Raw genomic sequence first — 22068 nt, forward strand, 5'->3', positions numbered from 1 at the left:
AATAGAAACGGTCTGAGGGAGGGCAGAGGAAAAACTGAGCGCTGAGCTCAGGATGAGACCCAACAATAATACCCTGCGCTGCTCCAGCTGGGAATCTCATCACAGGGCACATCCTGCTCACACACATCTGATGGGAAGCTCACATGAGCCCCCAGCCACCACGGGGGACCACTTTCACCCCTCTCACCCCAGATAAAATCCACCAAACAAGGACCCTGTGTGGTCCCACTCCAAGGCTGCAGCAGAGCTGGGATGTTTGCCTGGATCATGCCAGCAGATTTCCTGGCTGGGTTTATGGTGCCAAACTTTGCTGAGCAGCAAATCACACCTGCCCTGCTTCAGCTGGTGCTGGCACATCCCATGGGCACCCAGAGCCATCAGGGTGAAGGCAGGTACCCCATGTCCCCCAGCCCCACAGGACAGGGCACAGTGGAAACCTGGCACCTCCGAACCTGCTTGGCCCAAAGGGGCGGCTGATGGATGTCTGCTCCCCACCTCCAAAACCCTCCTCCTGCCTCATCTAGAGGGAAAAATAGGGTTTCCTTCTGCTCAGAGGCAAATCACACCCTCTCTGCTCTGTGAAATGGGGTCAGGGTGACCGTGCTGCCCACGCCATAGCTGGGAGATTGCCAGGGCCATGCTGCTCCCAAAAGGTTGGGACAAGTTCTGCCATTGACTCCCTCTCCAGATCACAGCTCTGCACCTCCCCCATCTCATTCAAGCACACACATTTATTATCTTCACTAATTACATACCCCCAGTGAGGGATGGGGACTGCATCCACCACCATCCACTGAAGGCCGCCTTGGAAGCATCGCTGTGTTTTCCTTCCCAGTAATTCTCGCCTTGTGCCCAGGGATTAAACAGAAGGAACGTGGCCTATTTTGTAAGGAACACTGAAAGCGAACCAGGTTATTTTTAAGGCTTGTGGTTGTATTCCCGCTGCTGGGAAACATCCACTTCCTGAGGTCAGGGGAGGACAGGCAGTAACCTGGAAAACGGCAGCGCGGACGGCGGCTCTGTGGGGCCAAGCTCTGCTGGCAGGGTTTAAATCCTCAAAACTGAAGGATTGGGTTATTCAGGGTTTGCAGGATCAGATGCCGCTTCAATGCTGCCACTGCCACCCACCCACCTGAGGAAGGGCTGAGGGTCCAGGTGGGCTCCTGCCTGGACATGAAATACAAACCACAGCCCAAGCAAGCTCAGAAGCTTCCTGGCCAGGCCCTTTGGCTTCCCTGGCACCCCTCCCTGCCAAGCTGACTATAAAGCTAGCAGAGGTTCAGGGAAGGTCATGGAATGGTTTGGGTTGGAAGGGACCTTAAAGGTCATTTTGTTCCACCCTCCTGCCAAGGGCAGGGACACCTTCCACTAGCCCAGGTTGCTCCAAGCGTCATTCAACCTGGCCTTTGACACTTCCAGGGATGGGGCAGCCACAGCTTCTCTGGGCAACCTGTGCCAGGGCCTCCCCAGCCTCACAGGGAAGAGTTTTTTCCCAATATCCCATCTATCCCTGCCCTCTGGCAGTGGGAAGCCATTCCCCCCCTGGCCTGTCACTCCAGGCCCTTGTCCAAAGTCCCTCTCCAGCTCTCCTGGAGCCCCTTTGGGCATTGGAAGGGGTTCTAAGATTTCCTCAGAACCTTCTCTTCTCCAGGTGAACACCCCCAGCTCTCCCAGCCTGTCCCCAGAGTCCTCGGAGAGCGTCTTGGGAAGAAGGAAGGGGACCATAACCCCGCAGCCACCCCACCCGTGACGGGCTGGATTCAACACCTCTCCTGGGTTAATAACACCAGCGGCGTGGTCTCAGGTCAGGTTTCATCAGGAGCTGGAGGCACTGGGGCTCACTGGTAGGGATGGACACAGCTCCGGTGACATGAACTAGTTTCCAGGCACCCATTCAAATGCAAACAAAGAATCCACCCAGGGCAGGTTGGATCCTTTGGCTTTGAAACTCCCCTGGCAAGCTTTAGCCCTGCAAATGCAGGCGTTCAACAAACGTGGGATTTTATTCCCAGCCCGGCTTCAGGCCAGCACAGGAGACTGGGACCCACGCAAGCATCACGTTCCTCCAGAATCCCCCACTGCTCTGGACCACAACAGCTGCAGGACCTTGGAACAGCACTGCCCCACTTCTGGGAGTGAGCACAGGAACCCCCTGAGCTCAGGCGGGCAGCCCCACTCTGTTTTGGGGAGGCATGGTCCCAGGCTCCTGCTTCTCTGTCCCAATCCCAAAACCTCTCTAGCAGCTCTCACCAGCCCCAGGAGATGCTCTGGACTTCACCAGGAGCAGCATCCCGGGGTCCCCTCAGGGGGCACGGGTCACGCTGCCTGATGGCAGGTGATGTGGAACAGTCTCCTGGGAGGGCAGGAGGGCACCAAGGCAGCTGAAGGGGGGCCAGGTCCTCCTAGGAGCTGTCCTGTGTGGAAAACTCAGGGCTAGACCCGAGGCTGACAGCTGCATAGTGTGACGAGGCTCAGTACCTCCACTCGGCTCCAAGCCAAGCCCAGTGCCCCGGGATGCCGGGAGCTCTCCCTCCCTGCTACGTGCCTGTCTGATTCAGGCCAGTCATGCCCACAGCCTGCAGAACAGGCTCAGCTGGCAGCAAGCCCGGCAGGACAGGACGGAGCCCGGGGAAAGAGCTGGAACGTCACCCTGGGAGCACCTCAAACAAACCCACCCAGGGATAGTGCTGGCCTCGGGAACCTGGCATCTCTCCCACCACCTTGCCCATGTGAGATAAAGCACATGGATTTACACTGCAGGGCCAGAGGATGTTCCCGGGTCCTAGGGAAAGTATGGAGTGGTGAGGACCTGGACACAGAAAGCATCCCCCATGCCTGCCATGGCTCCTCAGCCCAGCTGCGATTTAAATTTCAGACAAATTGAGCCTGACCTCTGTTTCCACACCCAGCAACTCCAAGGCAGACAGACAATGACGGAGGGATAACCACATCCCAGGGCCTGGGCTCTCCACCCCTCCTGCACAAACAACACACCCAGAGACACAGCTCCCCGGCAGTGCAGGACCTATCTCCCCGTGCTCAGCAGCTTCCCGGGGACCGGAGAGAGGGAATCCGGGCTGGCATGGCGAGCCGAGACAGGGTCTGATCTGAGCATCACACTGGCTATGGCTAGCAGGGGGAACCTGGAAGGCTGATGTACCCCCATTAAAGCTGATTCCCAGCTTATTCCCTAAAACAGACACCACTGATCCCCCATTATTGCCCTGGGCTGGGAGCAGGAGGGAGCATTTATAGCCACAGCCAAGGGAACCAGCTGGTGCTCGTATCTTTGCCTGGAGGAGCCGACTCAGGGTCATGCTTCGGAAATATTTGAGAAGCACAGCAATTAAAAGATTGGAGCTGGCAGGCTGAGCTGTCTCCCTCTGCCCTGATCCATGCCTGTGTCCTCCCACCTGCATCCGCCCGGAATCACTCCTCTACACGGGCACACACTCATCCACCTCCTGACATGGTGGGGGTGGCAGCGAAACTCCACTTGGCTCCATCCCCAGAGTTGCTGCTGACCCTAATGGGCAGTCAGGACTTCTCCCCGCTCCCCCAGGAGTGCTCCCTGCTCCCCGTTGGCAGCTGTGCCTCTCGCCCTGCCTTGCCAGCGTGTGCCGGCAGCGTGGCGTGCACAGCAAGCCCCATCCTGCCCAGCCGCCCTGCCAGCAGCTGCACCCTGCGCTCCCCCTTCCATGGGAGGAGCTGGGTTGGGTCACTGCGCTCCTTTGGTGGCTGATCCCGAATTATTGAGCACTGGGGGGGTGTATCCATGTGGTTGACAAGGCTCTGATCAGCAGCTCTGCTTGTCCCAGCATTCCCATCCTTCACCCTCCAGCTGTTTGGCTGCTCCCCGTGGAACCCCAGCTGATCCTGCCCACCCTGAAGCATCTTGCTGGGCTCAGGATACATGCACAGGGGTTGGATGCAGCTTGTCCCTACAGCCTGATGGCCCACACACAAACCCTGGTCTCCCAGAGCTCAGAACAAGGATGCCAGGTTTTCTTCCCATGGTGGAGGGAGGCCCAGAGAGAAGAAACAAGACAAGAGCTCCGGGAAGCCAGACGCAGGAACGGAGGCAGTCACAGGCTCTCCGGTGCTGGCTGCAGTGCTCTCCAGGGAGGATGCTCCAGCCACCACTGCCACTGCCACCTCCCAACCCTACTGTCAGTGGCAGGACTCACACAGCACATCGACCTTGGCTTTCCCACGCCAGATCAGCCTTGGGAAGTGGGAGGAGGAAACAGATCTGCTCCATGTTCCCGGTGTTTCCTCTCAGCCCTAATTTTTTTCTCTTGTGGGAGCAGGGAACAGCCTGTGTCACAGATAGCAAAGGCAGTGACAGACACTACTGGGGCATGTGGAGGACTGTGTACCCCCAGACTCCTCCCCACCATCATCCTGCACAGATAACAAAGGCAGTGACAGACACTACTGGGGCGTGTGGAGGAATGTGTACCCCCCCGACTCCTCCCCACCATCATCCTGCCCCCTGGGACAGCCACCGAAATGCTCAGAGCCGGTTCCAGCCTCCAAACCTTGGCACATTTGCAGGATGCTGCTGGAGGTGTGGGGGGCAGCAGCAGGATGCTCAGCCCCCCCATCTTGCCAAGGCAGACCAGAAATGCCCACCCGTGGGCAGGGAAGGCCCAGCTGCCTGCTGCCAGGTGGCAGAGGGTAAAGGCAGGAATGCTAATGGGATACAGGTTCTAGCCAATGGATTTGCTGTGTCCTGGGAGTGTGGTCCAGACATGAGGGTACAGAAGGGGTGCATGGTGGAGCAGGGAGACCTTTGTGAGTGCTGAAGGACCACAGAGAGCACAGGGCCACCTTTGGGGAAGCTGAGGCACAGCCTTCTGAAGGGGCACATGAAGCAGGGAAGGACCCTAGCCCATCCCTGTCCCCATGCCAGGACACCAGAGCAGAGGATGAACTCCTGGGGCGCTGGGACATCTCCCTGCTCCAGCTGCACACGCTGTCTTCAGGACATCCCAGGGACCGAGCTGCCACAGGGCACCCCAGGCAGGGGATCCCCTTGCCCAGCCAGGTCCAGGGGAGCTGGGATGTTGGCTCAGCTCTGGAGGCTGCTTGTGGCACCAGAGGCTGGCTGCCTGCCCGGGGACGGCGGTGGCAGGCTCAATCCTGGTGCCCATTGTGCTCCCGAGGGAGTGGGGCTGGGGGAAGGGACAATGTGGGGCCAAGGCCACCGTGGTCATCCAGAGCATGGCCAGTGGGACCAGAGACCCGTCACTCCTGCAGGATTAGCACAGGGTTAGACATCAATCCCACGGCAGCTGAGCTGGGATGGGGTCAGGGTGGGATGGGGCTGGCCTGAGGAGGGAATGGGGTGAGATGGTGCCAAGGAAGGATGGGGTCAGGGTGGGATGAGGCTGGGGTGGGATGGGGCTGGGGCAGGATGGGACCAGGGTGAGACGGGGCCAAGGAAGAATGTGGCCAAGGTAGGATGGAGCTGCAGTAGGGTGGGGTTGGGATAGGATGGGGCCAGAGTGGGATGGGAGTGGGATGGGAATGGATTGGGACGGTGCCATGTAAGGATGCAGCCTGGGTAGGATGGGACTAGAGTGGAACGGGGCCAGGGTGGGATGTGGCCAGGCTAGAATGGAGCTGTGGTAGAATGAGGTTGGGATGGGACTGGTGTGGGATGGACCCAGGGTGGGATGGGGCTATGGTGAAGGGGCCTGCCCTGGCTGTGGGATGCAGGAGGAAGCACATCCTGCCTGGATGGAGGCTGTGTGCCAGGCTGTACCTCAGAGTGCTCATCCCTGCAGGCTGGGGCCGGGGAGGGCTCCGGGAGGATGGAGCGCAGCCCGCAGCATTCCCAGCGTCGCTGTTAGTTTAACAATACCCCGCTGGCCTGCATGCCGGGGCTAATTTTATCCTTGGAGCCAGGCCAAGGCGGCCCTAACTTTCCTCGCTGTGATTTATCCCAGCCATTTCCCTTCAAAAACAAGGTCCCCGTGCCAGCCCTGCTGTCTCCCAGGCAGCGGCACACTGTCCCGGCCAGCGCAGAGTGGGGCAGGATTTGCCCCTTGGAGGGTTGTTTAGAGAGCAGGAGGGTGGTTGCTGTGGGAACCCCTCCTGGGATCATTCCCCCCACGGCACAGGGATGTTCAAAGCTGGCTGGAAGCCAGGGGATGCTTAGGCAGAGCCTTTCCCGGGATCCTGGAGCAGCTCTGTTTTCCACAGACATCTCTGGGAAGGAGGTGGGTGTTTTTTCTACCAACGATTTTATTGAAAAGGCTGTGGGGCTATTTTTTTTCCCTTTTTTTCCTTTTTTCTCCCTTTCCCAGTCAGCAGCCATACTTGAGAAAAAGATTTCTCTTTGCCTCCGTGCATCTAGTTAAAAACTGATTGGTAAAAATGCTGCAGAAAAATGGAAAATATTGAAAATATCTCGTGACAAACAAACAAAAAAATCTCTTCCAAATAAAGATCTCTTTTCTTCTCTTTTTTCTCCATCAGAAAAGCTTTTAGTGTGCAAAATGTCGACCGCTTGGACTTCTTCTCCCAGCGGGCTGGGATGCACCCACCCCTGCTCCAGGAGAGTGGGTTTTCAGAAAGCTAAAAATCACTGGGCAGTGACCCCAGCGCCGTTACCTCCACGTCTGCCCCTCTTGTGACCCCCCACGCTCCCGCCAGACCCGTGGCAGGGTGGGAAATCCCCGGGAAAAGAAAGAGGTGGCACGGCCAGCCCATGGGCGAGCCCTTCCCTGCCAGCCTGGGAAGGGGGAAGAAAGCCCAAAGTCATTTGGTCACTAGCGTGATGAGTTCCCGTCCATTCTCAGCCCATCCCAGCCAGAGGAGGCCTGGGGGGCTGCGGGCAGAGCGGGCGGAGGCGCTAGAGGTTGTCGTACATGCGCAGCGTCTTCTCCAGCTGCTGGCTGACGCGCTGGTAGAAGACGATCTGCTGCCTCAGGTAGGACTGCATCATCCTCTTGAAGTCGGCCACGCGCCGCTCGTGGAAGTGGTTCATCTCGGCCTGCAGGGCGAAGCCCACCACGCGGCAGCGCTTGCGGATCCCGTCCGCCTCTTCCTGGTCCATCCTGCCCTCGTCGCTCATCCGCTGGCTCTCCTTCACCTTGGCGAAGGCGCCTGGCGAGGCAGGGAGCAGGGTCAGAGGTTCTGTGCGACCCTCGGACCCCCTTCCCTGGGCAGCCCTGCTTGGTCCCATTGCCCCCCATGCCAGGGCACCGGCCGGGCCCCAAAGCAGAGGCACAGACCTGCCCCATGTAAGGGAGGGGTCTGCCTGCATCTCCCCCTGCCCATCAAACCCATTCCTCTCCTCCAGGCAGGCAAAGACCAGGAGCGTTTTCCCTCTGGACTCTGGCATACTCAGCTCTTTTTCCATCCCATCCCAGGGCAGTCGGCCTCATGTATAGCTGGCTTTGGGGGTCTGGGCTCCTGGAGTGCTGTGACTCAAGGCTTGGCGTGCAAAACTGATGTGGGGCAGTGTTAGCACAGTCAAGTACTCCAGCCATGCCTGCCCTCGAAATATCCCATGCAATTCCATGAATGGGGGTCAGGAGCAGTCCTGGGAGACCCCAGCCCAGGAAGCAGTGAACCAGGATGTGACAAGGGCATGTGGTGCTGTCTGGAGCTCAGCTGGGAAAGCATCTCCCACTCCCAGAGGCAGCTGATGCTCTGACACGAGTTTTTCCCTCTCCTTCCATGTTTTTTTACAGCTCGGTTTCGAAAGAATCCTGCCTGGCTCCAGCGCTGCATTCCTCCCCCTCATTAGCACAGAGGCTAAAAAACTAAAAACAGAATCCGGCCCGCACTGGGCTTTTGTCCCTTCTCCCTGCCCCTTGCCGGGAGCACCAGACCCGGAGTTACAGAGCTCCTGCTGTGCCAGCCCTGCTCCCAGAGGGGAGCAGGAGGAGAAGGAAGAAGCAAAGTTTGGAGGCCAAATCCTGCCTTCCGCTCTGCCCACGCGGCCTCGCTTCCGGACAGGATCCAGCCCCTCTCCATGGGTAAACAACACTCAGAGGAAAGGCAAGGAAGCTGCCCGGGCAGGATTGAATGCTCCCTGCCCCCTTTGCCTTCCCAGCCTCCCGCAGGGATGTGGAGTGATGCACAGACATCTCTGGATGCTCAGACACAGAGTGCCCTGGCTTCACCCTGGGGAAAACCTGTCCTCCACACTCTGGGGACACTGGTGTGGGTGCCCCCTCCCTGCTGCAGGCAGCTGGGCTGGGAGGAGTGTGTGGACTTTGGCCCCGCTCCCATACCGGTGGCTGCCTGGGTGCAAAGGGACACCGAGCCCTCGCTGCCTGCTGCTTGCCCTAGGGAGAGCACAGCAGACACTTCTCACCCCCTCTGATTCCACCAAACCCAGGGAACCAGGACAAATGGGACATGGGGAGCTCTGATGCCCTGGGGGTGCTAACCCCCCTCTGCTGGGCTTGGAGGTGCAGGGACATACTCCTGAAAAGTGTGACCCTGATTGTCCCCAGAGGTTCAGTGTGTGCCCCATCCACTGCCCTGCACAGACTCCTCAGCCACTCTGACCCACCCAAGGCCATGTCCAGCCATGTCCCAGCCTTGGGGGAGCAAGCTCCGGCATCCCCGCTGGCCACCCATCCACTGCCTTGGCAGGAAGGGAGGATGAGGAGGGACAAGTGGCAGTGGGTGGGGATGCACAAGAGGTGCCAGGCAGGTCACCCCAGAGCCAACAGCAGCAGTGCTGGCTCTTGCTCATGGTCTGGGGGAAGTGACATCCGTGCTGACCCCCCCAGCAGCAGCAGTTATGGGGCAGACTCTGGACTCAACAGCCCTAGCAGACTCTCCCAGGCTGGGGTGACTGGAGGGCTATGCCAGCGGGGACCACAATGCCTCCCTAAGAGGCGTAGGCAGTGGCTCCCATCCTCATTCCCATCCTCATTCCCCATTCTCTTCATGGCCCAACAGAGGATTTCTGCTCTGCATCCACACCCACTTGCCACACCGCTCCCACTCACATGGGGCCATTCCTGGGGTGAGGAATGCCTCCTTACCTTTCTGCAGGTGGATGATGTCTGGGAAGTTGGAGAGGAGCCCTTGGTACAAGGAGAGAGTGTCCAGCATGAGGAACAGGTCGTTCTTGGGCTGCTCAGCGAACATTTCCCCCACAGTCTCGTATGTCTTGCCTGTGTGGGAGATGGCGTTGTTGAGGGCATCCAAGCTGTAGGGAGGGTCCATGTGGAAGGAGTGGCTGATGGCTTGGAAGGCATTGCCCAGCTTCTGGAACTCCTTGCGGAAGCCCCCCACGTGCTTGCGCACCAGCTCCGACGCCACATTGGTCAGCTGCAGGACGCTGTCATCCATCTTCTTGCTGAAGGCCTTGAAGGCATCCACGCGGTCCTCCACATCCTGCAGGTCCTGGTGCTCTGTGGGAATCTGGATGGTGAGGAGGAAGCTGGCACCCACCATCTCGTCCTTCTCCGCCCGGCGTTTTCCCAGCTTCCACTGCTTCTCGTCGCGGCAGCAGAGGAAGTGCTGGAAGCCCTCGTACTGGGAGAGGACAGGGTGGCTGGTCATGTGGTCCATCCAGAGGATCAGCCGCCGCTTGCGCTTCTCGATGAAGTCCTCCTCGAAGCGGCCAGTGGCCTGCTTCTCGGGCAGGTGGGGCACCGAGATCACCGTGAACTTGTGCAGCAGGCGGTTGTAGAGCCAGTCAAAGTGCTTGTACCGCCGGTACACGGGCGAGTTGATGTTGCTGGGGGTCAGCTTGTAGGAGATGTAGCTCTTGATGCCCTTGAACTTGGTTTGCTTGGTGGGGTCCTCCACGGAGCAGATGAATGGGTGGGGGTTGGCCCTCCACTGCGGGCCTCTGGAGCCCATCTCGATGCAGTAGGTCTCAGCAATCTTGGACATCAGGGGCACGTCACCCAGGATGAAGGCTTCCACCCCAGAGCGGACGAAGCAGGAGAAGCGGTTGAGGTTTCTCCCCACCACGCTGCCCCTCTTGGAGGAGCTCATGCTGTCCTGCCTCTCCAGCACCGGCTTGGGCCTGTTACCGGCGTGCTGGTGGTGGCCATAGGCCGCCGGGTACTGCAGGCTGGGCGAGGGGTGCCCATTGGTGCCCGGTGAGCCCCGGGGCTCCTCCACCACCGTGCACGCATCGTCCCAGTCATCCCAATCATCATCATCATCATCCTCAAAACTGCCCTGGTAGGAGATGCCAGGGTTGGGGGATGCTGAGTACAAGGAGGAATCGTGCCCAGGGGAGCCGACCGGGCTGCTGGAATAGTCCGTGTAGTTGGAGCCCGACCGGGAGCGGAGGATCTCGACGTAAGAAGCAGGGAAGAGGCCAGTCTCCCCACGGCTGTTTTGGCCCTGTAACCACCCGTCCAGGGAGTTCTCGCTGAAGATGACGAGCTCCTCGTTCTCCTGGATGCTGATCTCCTCTTTGTTTTCGCTCTGGAAGTTGTAAAGCGCTCTGGCTTTCAACGCCATGGCCGGTCCCGGCTCGGGAAGAGGGGGGGGAGCCAGCGGAACGCAATCCCCCCAGCCAAAACAACCCCCCCCGGCAATACCGCGGGCTCGCGCGGCTCCGGGATCACCACCACGCGCTGTGGGAAATGGCTTGGCCGGTTTCCCAGCAAAATAAAAAAAAAAAAAAGGTGGAGAAGAAATCCTTTACGAGGTGAAGCCAAGGTCCCTATGTCCAAGTGACCCCCCCCGATCCCGGCGCCCCGGTTAAAAAGAACATTCCCCGTTTAAAAACGACATTCCCTGGATAAAAACAAGATTCCCAGTCAAGCGAGTGGCGTTTCCCTGGCTCCTCCGGGATGCGAATCCCGGCCGGCCCAAGAGCCGGGCTCTGCCATGTCCACGCAGAGTTTATCTCTCTGGGAGGCTGATCCTGAGGTTTCACTCTCCGGGAGGAAAACCTCTGGCTGCCAACGAGGAAATAAATCCAAAGCGATTTTTCTCGGGGCTCCTGTGGATAAAACACTCTAAATTTCCCGTCGGTGGGCGCTGGGAGAGCGCCGAGAACGACCCCGAACCCTGCCCAACCTCCCGGTGATCCCGGGATTTTGCAATTCCTTTCCGGGCCGACTTTCCCGGTGGTTGGTGGGGTTTGGTTTTTCCCTGAAATCCGTAAATCTCACGCAGGACGGAGGCGGCGCCGGTGGTGGTGCCCGTGTCTGTGTCGGTGTCGGGGCTGGTCCCGTTGCCACTGGATATGACGGGGCCAGTGCCGGTGCCGCTGCCGGTGCCGCTGCCGGGGCCGGTCCCGTTGCCGAAGGGGTGGCGGAGCCGGCCGCCAGCCTCCCGTGACGCAGGGCAGCGCCGCGCTCCCCGCTCCGCCGCCCGGTTCGCGGCGGGGAGCGGCCCGGCCCGGCCCGGCCAGCCGCACGCTGCCCTCTGCAGGCAGCCGGCCCCCGGGGCACGAATCCCCGCCCGCGGGGGCTGCGGCTGCTCCCGCGTCCCTGCCGGGATGTCCCCCCTCGCCTGTGCCCGCTCCCGGCGCGCAGCGCCCCGTCCCGGTGCCCGGGCGCGGGGGAAACTGAGGCACGGGACGAGCGGGCTGCGGGGGGGGGCGCGGGGCCTCCGCGCCGCGCGGTGGCGCTGCGGGCGGCGCGGGCGGAAGCGCGTCGGGCCGCGGGGTTGCCATGGAGGAGCTGAGCGCGGCGCTGGCGGCGGGCGTGGGGCTGGCGGGGCCCTGCAGCCCGGCCGCGCCGCACCCCCGTCTGGCCGCCTACAAGCCCCGCGGCGGCCCCGGGCAGGCCGAGCGCCGGCAGCGCCTCCTCCGCATCCAGAGAGAGTGAGCGCGGCAGCGGGCGGGCGCCGCCGGCCTGGGAGCGCGGGGCGCGTTAGGCCGCCTGTGGGGAGCGGCCCGGGCTGGGTGTGCGGGGTGCCGTGGGTGACCTGCTTCCCCACCGGGTTGTTTCCTCGACCGCAGGAGGCGGCTGGACTACGTGAACCATGCCAGGAGGCTGGCGGAGGACGACTGGGCAGGGGTGGAGAGCGAGGACGAGGACAGAGAAGGGGAAGATGCGGAGGAAGAGGCGATGGACGTGGATGCTGGCAAAAAGCTGCCCAAGCGCTACGCCAATCAGGTGAGGAGCCATCTGTGTGCCCGTGGCGAGGTGTGGGGCAGGGATGTGGGGTGGTTTGAGGCCACGGTGATGGCCATTTGGGGGCTGAGAGGAGTGTGTCCTGCCCGGCTTGGTGCTCACAGAGAAACTGTGTTTAGTTCACCTCCAAAACATGCTGAGTTCGAATGGAAAACAGGTGGAGATGGGATGCCTGTGTGCTGTGGAATCACTTACTTTGGAAAGGATCTCGAAGGTCATTGATTCCAACCATTAACCTGGCATCCCCGTGTTCCCCACTTCGGGAGATTTCAGCTCAGCTAGCAGCATGAGTACCCTGATAGGCAGCATTCAGCTAAAGATTTCTGTCTTTCCCTGTGTTTGGAAAGGAAGGAAGGGCAAACTCGGCTGGCTTTTATCAGCCTCGGTGTGTATCGGTCCTAGATAACACACAGCCACTTAGGCAACTTCTGAAGAGGTCGACTTGTCCAGGTTCTTTACTCCTAATATTTTGGGATCTCTAAGCCCTGCTATGTTTTTAAAAATAAAGTGCTGCAATGGGGGCCAAGGTGTGGTGTGCCCAATCAAGGGCTGTGAGCCCTATGCTGTGGTGTGAAGCTCAGTCAGCAGCTGGGAAGCAAGAGAAAGACTTGGGGAAGACTGTGTTAGGCAGGTTGGACTTCATTAGAGGGAGGGAAGGAGCCCTTTTGGGGGTGACAAGCAGTGCCAGCTGCCTCAAAAGCACCCAGTGTAGCTGTCAAAGCAAAGTTAAAACCTCCTTGCTTTATCCTTGAGCTGTTTGTTGTCCATAACTTCAGGAGAGCTGTTACTGACTGGTTCTTCTCCCTGGACTCTCCGTAGCTGATGCTGTCAGAGTGGCTGGTGGATGTCCCCTCAGATCTGGAGCAGGAGTGGCTTGTGGTGGTATGTCCCGTCGGGAAAAGGGCTCTCGTCGTGGCCTCCAGGGTAAGTTCTAAAGGACCTGTGCTCATTCCCAGCCAACATAAAACTGGCTTGACTGTGTTTTTTTCTCTCCTTTTCTCCTCACAGGGCACAACAGCAGCTTACACCAAGAGTGGCTTCTGTGTCAACAGGTTCCCGTCCCTGCTGCCGGGGGGAAACCGGCACAACTCAACCAGTGACAAAGGTGTGAGGAGGCATTTGGGATAGAGAGAGGGGAGCTGCCTGCTTCTCCCTGGGAGTGTGTGTGCTGCAGGCCCAGTGCTGTTCCTCCAGCTCCCCCAAGTCCCACAGCTATGCCCCTTTTTTGTGCTGGGAGTGGTCAGCTTCAGGCCTGTTTCTGTATCTCTGGAGATAACTAGATGGAAACAATATCAAGTGCCTTTATGCTAGGCAAGCACATAGAATCCCCAAATGGTTTGGGTTGGAAGAGACCTTTAAAGCTCATCTTGTTCCACTGTTAGGGAACCTTCCCCTAAACCAGATTGCTCCAAACCCTGTCCAACCTGGCCTTGGACACTTCCAGGGATGGGGCAGCCACAGCTTCTCTGGGCAACCTGTGCCAGGCCTCAGCACCCTCACAGGAAAGAGTTCCTAACATATAATCTCAAATTGCCCTTTTCCAGTTTAAAACCATTGCCCCTTGTCCTGCCACATCTTTTAATAAGCTGCCTGTTTGACTGACACTCTTAAACCCCAACATCCTCTCTGTCCTCTAACAGAGGCCTCTGTATGGTGTCATCTTCCTTAATACCTCTTGGAATTAATATTTTTTGCCCTGAAAAAAGAGGCTTATTGTCTGGAAAATGCCATTTTCTGAAACATGGCTTTGCTTGCTGTGCCTCTGACTGGTCCCTTTGCAGCCTCTTGGGGTTCCTCAAGCTCAAGGCTTTTTGTGGTTGCCGTTTCTGTTGGCAGAAGGGGATCCCTCTGCACGCCGCAGTCTCACATCAGGGCAGGATTGATGTCGGAGAGCTGTAACCTGGCATTTGCCAGCTGGGTTGGGCAGTGTTTGGAGCAGGTATGGACCTCCCTGTGTTTGTGTGTGCAGTGTACAGCATCCTGGACTGCATCTACAACGAGGCCAAGCAGACCTACTATATCCTGGACGTGATGTGCTGGAGAGGACACCCTGTTTATGACTGCCAGGTACCGAGTCCCTGCCTTCCCTGTTGTTCCCTGAGCTGCATTGTTCCAGCACTGCATGTAGCTCACTCTGCAAAAGGTGGATATTTCTCCTAAGCACCAGCATCTTCACAGCTTTAGGGCTGCTGGATAACTGTGTACGGGTTTTGGGGGGGAGTAGCAGGGTTTGGGGTGTTGGTGCTGCAGGTGAAGTTGAGTTTGTAAATCTCCCAGTGAGTTCAGCAGAACAAAGACACTCAGCAGACGCTGTCAGGTGATTTGTGGTGAATGCTCACTAACTCTGCCTCCTTTCACAGACTGACTTCAGATTCTTCTGGCTCTCCTCAAAAATCCAAGAGGAGGAAGGGCTGGGAGAGAAAAGCAGAATTAATCCGGTAAGTCCTTTTGTACTGAGGAGGAGGCTGGGGGGGTAAGCACTCCTGTTCAGCAGGCTTCAGCAGTTTCTTTCACAAGCGGAAGCTTTTTTTCTTTTTTTTCCTTTCCCCTCACAGATCAGGCTTCAAAGTGTACATCTGATGAAATGGGATGCCGTGGTCAGGATGTAAATAGAACCACTGCATATTGTAAATGAGTTCAGTGGGGGTTTTTTCCCCCATCCAAAGTGCTAAGGGAGATCACACTGCAGGGTATCAGCTAACTTCCATGCTGTTTTTAGCTTTCCCTTGTAATGGAATGGAAAACCAGTGTGGTTTCTTCAGGAGCAGCGTTGGTTGGCAGCCTGACTACAATGGGGTTTATTCTTGCAGTCTTGTGGGTTTGTAAAGCTTTAAGCCTTCCCTCTGTTTAAACTGATCATTGAAGTTGTCGGCATGAATGCTGGATTGCCACCCAGAGTTCCTGCTGGGCCAGGATAAAAACTCTTCCTTTGAAGACTTGCACATGGGGGTCAGACCTAGAACCCACAGCAGCTTGGAATGTGATTTTTGGGCACAGACATGAGAGATTTGTCTGCTCAGACATGGCCAAGCAGAGCAGCTCCTGTGAGCTGAGCATCTCAGTGATAAATGGGGCTGACTGCAATGAGGGTGTCTGTGTTCAGAGAACATCCTGTCCTGACTCCAACAGGAATATCCAGAAGATAACTACCTAATGAAGGGGGGGTTGTTTCAGCTTTCATTTCCTGGGTGGAAAGATTGGCTTGGCTGAGCCAGCAGCCTGGAGCAGACGTCTGTCTGCTTTGCATCCTGCCCGGAGGTCATAATTTTCTATTTTGATTAGAAGAGCATCTCTGGGTCAGGTCTCCTGAAAAGTCCTTCCTGCAGTCTTAGGTGCTTGGGAAAAAAGGTGTCAGGAGTATGCGGGAGCTGTTCCTCACCCTTTCCCTCTTATGCCAGATCCTGCACTGGAGGAATCCTTCCTTCTTAGCTGCCTACACACCTGTGCTGGATTCAGCAGCCTGTTCTCCTGTAGACCAGACGGTTGCCTCTTCTAACCCTCTCTTACTCTTTCAGTACAAATTTGTGGGCCTGCAGAACTTCCCCTGCTCCTTGGACAGCCTGCGTGAGCTGCTGGCTACGGACTTTCCCTTTGAGGTGAGAACGCACAGGGGTGGACCCCAGCCTTAGCAACAGCTCTGCCACACCTCTGCCAGTGCTGGGAGAGATCCAGTGAATCCCCTCTCCTTGGGAATTTGCTCTCCTGAGGCTGCAGGAAACTTCCCAAGTTGCTGTTTCCTGCGTGTGGGATGGATGCCTTTCTGCCCACGGTTGACCTGTTGCCTTGTCACCAGGTACAGCCTCATTCAACCACACAAATGAGCAAGAGTTAAACCATGGCACTCCCTGTGTTTGTGCTGCCCTTGCTGCAGTTGGCGGTGTCTGAAAGAGCCTTTTGGGATGAGAGGACACTCAGGCTGCCTCCAGAAGCAGCACAACTCAGGCTCACATAGCAGTGTGATGGACAGCTGACCTTTTCAGGGCCAAAACTGGTACTGACCACTGCCCTGGGTGAGCTTGTGTGTGTTTCCTTGGTGTCGGTGCTTCTGACAAGGCACCTGGCTGTTTTGTGGGGAGGAAGGAGAAGGGTGGTGGTAAGATCCTAATGGTTTCTGGGGGGGTTGGGTGTTCATGATGGGTGCCTGAGGTGTACTGGAGCTGGGGGCAGTTGGCTGTGAGAGAAAGGACTGAACAGGACACCTGCGTTTGCTACATCAGGTTTAAAAGCAGAATCATACAATATTCTGATGGACCTGCTGGTAGCATCAAAGTCCAGCTCCTGGCCCTGCACAGGACAGCTCCAAGAATCCCACCCTGGAATTCTGAGAGTGTTGTCCAAAGGCTTCCTGAGCTCTGGCAAGCTTGGGGCTATGATGACTGCTCTGGGGAGCCTGTTCCAGTGCCTGGCCACCCTCTGGGGGAAGAGCCTTTTCCTGATATCCACTCTAAACCTCCCCTGACACAGCTGTTGTGTTCTGACCTTTGGGGAAGGGCAGGACAGGCAAATCCATGTGCCACCAAGCTCAGTTCCGTATGGTTGTGAGCAGTGAGTCGCAGGCCCTCATGGAATCAGCTCTGGCTGCTTTTGCCTGCCCTGGCTGGCTTGTCACTGCAAGGGAAGAGGATGAAGGAGGCAGTGGCATTCCGACCCAGTGACAGTGACAACATCTGTGAGCCAGAAGCTCCTCTAGTGGCTGCAGCTGTTCCTGGGAGCGCCCAGTCTCAGCCCTACGTCAGGAACAGCCTCCACAGAAATTTCTTGTCCCACGAAGCCAAAAGCCACATTGATGTGACGGTGTCTCTCGTGCTCTCCCATCCCGAGTTAGCCATTAACATAGGTGTAGGTTTAAGTTAAGGGCACTAACTCGGCTGCGAGGGCAGACTTTGCCTTCTGCTCGTAAAAGCCAGGACAGTCATCAGAACAAGTTGGAAAGTCCCAACCGCCCGCTGGTCTTGCCAGACCCTCTCTGAGCACGGATTGAAGAGGCTTCCCAGCTTTTTTACAGCTGGCTTGCTCAATAATAAGTGCTCCGAGTGCCTCCATAGAAACAGTCATTCCTGGCTTTCCCGGCTTTCCCGAGTAAAGTCTTCATTCCTTCCCGAGGCATCTGCTCCCGTGAGGAAAGGCTGAGGAGTATTTGCCCTCTGCAGTCACAGCAGCAGACTTCTGGGTTACAAAGGAGGCTGTTGCGAAACTCTGGAGCAGGAGATGGAGCTGAACAGACTCCAGCTGTGATTTGCCCCCAGGCCCTCTGCCATATCAGGGTGTGACCCTAAGAAGCAAAATACAAGTTGGCTCAAGGCAGCCCAAACACCACGGGAAGAACCATGGTGCTTTTTCCAGGAGGAAGGGAGCCGTGGGTCTCTGTGGTGTGTCACAAGAAGGAGCCCAAAAATCCCCAAAAACACCTTCTACCACTGGCACAGGACAGAATAAACTTTGCAGGAGGTGAAATACATCCTGACTATGGACGAAGGGTAACAGGTGGTTTTAGGTCTGGACCCAGCATCTGGTGATCCTGACAGGGATCTCGTGTGTGTGTGTGTGTGGTGGCCACAGAGGGGGTCAGTGCTTTCAGGTCTGGGTCTTCAGAGTTAATCTGTAGCCTCAGAGCTAGGGCCTGATCCACTCTATTCAGTGGAATCTTACTCCCTGGAGTTCAGTAGACTTTGGATCAGTTGACTGGCTCTGAATTTCAGGTGGGTTTTGGAGTGGATCTTGGGAGCTACTGTCCTCACAGATCTGAGTAAAACCATGCTTTCCATGAAGGCAGGGGAGCCAAAGCCTCTGAGAAACCTCGATGGGAAGGAATGGGAGGACTGTTAAGCACCTAAAATCTGGAAAGCGTGGCTGTGGAATGTTAAATCCTGCCAGGTCAGTCTCTCCTCAGGTTCAGTCGTTTAGGGACAGCATCAGTCCTTGCTCTGATGTGGCCACTGTCACTGTGGTGAGTCAGGGTAGGGACCCAGCCAACAAATTAAATAAACGGGAAGGAATATAGGAGTCACTTCAATCAGGGAACGGAGAACATGACCTAACTTCACCCAGCTGAACTCCTTTGAATTCTCTAGCTTGGGGTAGATATTTGGAGTGGTCTGGAAGGCCTTTCCAGGCTCTGATCTTTACCAAAACATTCCTGTGGGTGCTGGAGAGTCCCCATTGCTCATCAAGTGCCACGCACCCACAGGAATGGGCTGGATGTACCGGAGTGCTACAGAATCTGGTTCTTCCCAGGAGGCAGGGTGAGGAAAAAGCTTTTAGCTTTACATATCCAGAGGGGTTGCACAAGCTCATCATGATGTTTACTGTTCTGGTTTTATGTTTTCCTAGCACAGAAATCCCCCTTTTTCTGGGATCTTTTGCAAGATGTTAGCAGTGGCTGAAAATTATGGACAGAATAGTGCCAGAAGCTTTACCCTCTCTGCCAGAGGTTAGCATCCATGGAGCAGAAGTGGATATATGCTGCTTTGTGCTCAGCCAGGATGTCTGTCCTGGGGACTGTAGGATCAGGGAGGGGCCTGGGAGCAGTTCATCCTGGGGTGGGCTCTTGTTCTCCTCTCTTCTGCCCACTCAGCCACTCTTCCTTGTAGCTAAATGGCCTTTTAAGAGCTTGTGAAGCTGAGCTAAGAGGAGCACCACCTCCAGCATTAGTCAGCCTGACAGCAGGATCCAACCTCGCAGAGCACACCCCTGGGAGGCGTGGGAAGAGGGGGGGGGGATGAGAACCCCTGAGCACAGTGGGGAAGTGGGGAAAACGTCAGCCAGCTGCAGCACTGCGGAGTGTGGAAATAGTAGCACAAGAGTTAGGGCTTAAACCTTTAAAGTCCTGAGTGCCCTTAACTGTCATTGATTGCTGAGAGAAGTTCTCTCCTGAGAAACATTAAGAATTTTTTTGGCATAAGCCAGCTGAAAGAGCTGTTAGGAATCGGGGCTCCTTGGCGTCACACACTCGGACTAATTACTTTCCAAATGTATTATTTAAAATAACCCTAATCCAGTAAAGTGGGCTGCCTTATTCAGAAACCCGCTGCCTTTTCTGCAGAATGGGATGAAAGCATCCAGAGGACACTGTTCTGTGCCGACACTGGGCTGGACTTGTTTGCCTTTGACAATTTAAAGCCATCTGGGAGTCGCTGATCTTTCAGGGCAGGAGCTCTGCAGGTTTCTTCTTTCCCTTCCGCTATTTATTGCACTGCTTGAGGAAAAATGATCCAGCTGGTGGTTTTGGCCTGCAAACAGAGAGCAGAGCCGTTGTCTGGTGCCTGGTCATTCACCTACAGGAGCTTCAGCTCTGCCCTTTCATTCATTCTCTCTCCTGCCCACAGGTTGACAGGCTGCTCTTCTACCACAAGCAAACCCACTACACCCCCGGCAGCACCCCACTGGTGGGCTGGCTCCGGCCCTACATGGTCCCCGAAATCCTGGGGCTCACTGTGCCCACCACCGTACTCACGGCCAAGCCGGACTACGCCGGGCGGCAGCTCCAGCAGATCATCGAGAGCAAGAGGAGTAAAAAGCTGGCGGCGGAAAAGGGCCACCCGAGCGGCGAGGTGGCCACGAGGAACGGACACTATGAGCTGGAACACTTGTCCACCCCTCAGCCAGAAAAGTCTCCGGAGGGCTGGGATGGAGCAGCAAGCCAGATGGAGAGTTAAGCTGCTGGGACAGGCCAGCTGGGCAGGGAGCAGGGAAAAGGCTCCCTGCTTCCCTCTGTGCATCGTGCTCCTGAGAGGGGGCAGAGTAATAATGATAGGATGGCTTTGTTTAAAAGGCATGACAGTAGAATGTCTTGCCCTAAGTGCTGCTGGATTTTTTGTATTTGTTGCTATTACATACTTTTTGCCAGGACTTCTGTGAAGCCTTAACAGGATTGTCTGGTTCTTGGCTATAGCAGTCATGTGCTGGGAAATGATCTGTCCCCATAGTGCAGGGATACAGTTCAGCTCCTGACCCTGCTTCTGTTAGAGTCTTGGCAAAACTCCAGCATAGGAACAGTGCTTGGACCTCTGAGGTGCAGCTGCTGCTTGTGACCCTTGCAGCAGCCCCACCTTCCCAGCCCTGGAAATCGGGGCTTCTTAGCCTTTGATCCAGCTGTTCTCTGAGGCCTTTTCGATGAAAGTTGTTACTAACAAAAAGTTTGCAGTGAGCTGCTGTAAATCCAAAGGCTGGACTTTCCACACCCACACGTTTTTGGAAAAATCTAAATTTCCTTGCGTTGCAGCAGGACCTGCCTCGGAACAGGGCTTTGTGCGGCGCAAGCGCAGCAGAAGCCTCTCTCTCCTCAAGGCTTTTCTCAGTGGGGGGAGGAAGGAATGGTTTCACTCTGAAAAACGCTACCATTGATCGTGCCAAATAAAAGGTTTCTCAGAAAGACAAATTCTTGAGCGTCTTCCTGCTACCTAAGGGTGGATGCGTGCTGTGCCTCCCAAATAGGGATTGAAAAATTGGTTCCAGTGCTGACTGGAGCAGAGGAAACGCTTGTGTGGGTTTAATTCTCTGCACATCAAGGTACTTCAGTCTCTTGTCCTGCCTTTCTCATCCCAGCCCAATCCCACTTTTTAAGCACCGGCTGCTCCCCCTCCCTGGTTTTAGGGGGATGAAATGATTGTTCTCACTGTCCCCAGGTTGGTTTCCAGAGGGGGATGAAAAGGAGGAGGGAGATCAGGCTCAAGGCAGCACTGGGGACTCTCCTGTCAGCTCTCTATGGAAATACCCCTGGAGGAGATACTGAGAGTGGGGATGGCCACCTGCAGATAGCGGGTGCACTTGTATCCTGCCCTTGCACCCCCTGTTTTTCCCAGAAAAAGGCTGGTTTCTGTGCCTTTCGAGCGTGTGGGCTGTGTGCGACCATCTGGCTGTGCAGCCGCTATGGATGATACCAGCGGGCAGCAGGAACTGGCCTGGCTGTGGGAGGGAGCTGCCCTCCACTCCCCTTCCCCGGGAGGGAAGTGGCACCCTGGCCCCGCAGTGTTCGGAGCTGTCTCTTTGAAACAGCTGCTTAATTTACTGTTTTAACATGTGAAGCAACTAGCCCAGGGAAAGAGGATGAGCACCTGGACTGCCTTAACGTCCCCATCCCTCAGAGGCTCCCACCTTCAGCCTCCTTGGTTGGCAAACAACTGCAGGGAGAGCGCTGAGCAGGAGACTGCATCCAGCCTCCTGTCAGCAGAGTTTTCCTTCCATCAGGCAATTAAACCCGGAGGTGGGCATCTGGATGGAAGATTTGTGCATCCCTGAGGGCAGAGAAAGCTGCAGCTCAGGTTACTGCCCTCCAGCAGCCTTCCAAGGTCCTCTAGCCGAGAGAAGGACAGGAAATACAGGCAAAGAGGGGCTGTGTGCTCTGATAGAGGAGAGCAAGAGGGAAGCGACGGCAGCTTCCCGCCGGCTCCAGATGATGCCTCATAGTTTCCCTTTTAAAAGCACGAGCTGGACTGGAGAAATAAATATTTGCGTTACAATTCCTGTTGGGAACGAAAGGCTGTGTTTGGAGAGAGGGTGTCAAACGGAAGTCGCAGGGGCCAGCGCAGTTTGATGCCGTGACTGTTCTGTTTGCTGGGTGTGATCCCACTCCCAGCTGGAACAGGCAGCCGCTCCACTGGAGGGGTCACCCCACCGGGGGCTGAAATTTGGCCTGGGGCAGGAGAGCTGAGCGGGCAGCTCGACCTGGAGACTTGGCCTGGGGCGCCGGGGGACAGAGCCAGCCTGGAGCCCTCATCTAGCCGGGGCTCAGCCCCTTCCCTTTGCCCTATTTCCATTTTCTCCCAGTTAGGTGCACAGGCTCCGGCTCCCGGCACGCTGCCAGCGCAGTGCTCCTCGGCTGAACAAAATGTCCCCTTGTCCCAGGGCCTGGCTTTTTAGAGCGACCGCTGCTGTGCTTCCCGGGATCCCCGCTCCTTCCCGGAGGAGCTTCGGGACTCTCCATCGAGGCGCTGACACCTGCGCTCAGCTGCGAAATGCAACTTAGGGACGGTAGAGGCGGGAG

At 56.8% G+C, this 22068-nt stretch overlaps 2 protein-coding genes across 2 annotated transcripts; one reads left to right on the forward strand and one right to left on the reverse strand.

Moving 5' to 3' along the window:
* Positions 1-6228: 6228 nt before the first annotated feature.
* SNX33 (sorting nexin 33) lies at positions 6229-11272 on the reverse strand. The gene is made up of 2 exons (XM_048318105.1): positions 9018-11272; positions 6229-7116 (listed from the first exon to the last, which is right to left on the reverse strand). The coding sequence occupies exons 1-2, from the start codon at positions 10456-10458 to the stop codon at positions 6863-6865; spliced, it is 1695 nt and encodes a 564-aa protein (XP_048174062.1). The 5' UTR covers positions 10459-11272; the 3' UTR covers positions 6229-6862.
* Positions 11273-11604: 332 nt separating this feature from the next.
* SNUPN (snurportin 1) lies at positions 11605-20463 on the forward strand. Its single transcript, XM_048318104.1, has 8 exons — positions 11605-11773; positions 11912-12068; positions 12906-13010; positions 13095-13191; positions 14056-14153; positions 14447-14524; positions 15602-15682; positions 19412-20463. Exons 1-8 carry the CDS (start codon positions 11622-11624, stop codon positions 19739-19741), a joined length of 1098 nt encoding a protein of 365 aa, XP_048174061.1. The 5' UTR covers positions 11605-11621; the 3' UTR covers positions 19742-20463.
* The last annotated feature ends 1605 nt before the right edge of the window (positions 20464-22068 follow it).

The sequence above is a fragment of the Corvus hawaiiensis genome, chromosome 13, assembly GCF_020740725.1.
Source record: "Corvus hawaiiensis isolate bCorHaw1 chromosome 13, bCorHaw1.pri.cur, whole genome shotgun sequence".
Taxonomy (NCBI): domain Eukaryota; kingdom Metazoa; phylum Chordata; class Aves; order Passeriformes; family Corvidae; genus Corvus; species Corvus hawaiiensis.

Bases quoted from the DNA above. Each gene is read 5' to 3' on its own strand.
- SNX33 (XM_048318105.1), bottom strand. From the start codon at position 10,458: ATGGCGTTGAAAGCCAGAGCGCTTTACAACTTCCAGAGCGAAAACAAA. The intron at 7,117-9,017 runs GTAAGGAGGCAT...CTGCCTCGCCAG, and splicing joins CATCATCCACCTGCAGAAAG to GCGCCTTCGCCAAGGTGAAG.
- SNUPN (XM_048318104.1), top strand. From the start codon at position 11,622: ATGGAGGAGCTGAGCGCGGCGCTGGCGGCGGGCGTGGGGCTGGCGGGG. The intron at 14,154-14,446 runs GTACCGAGTCCC...CTCCTTTCACAG, and splicing joins ACCCTGTTTATGACTGCCAG to ACTGACTTCAGATTCTTCTG. The intron at 14,525-15,601 runs GTAAGTCCTTTT...TTACTCTTTCAG, and splicing joins AGAAAAGCAGAATTAATCCG to TACAAATTTGTGGGCCTGCA.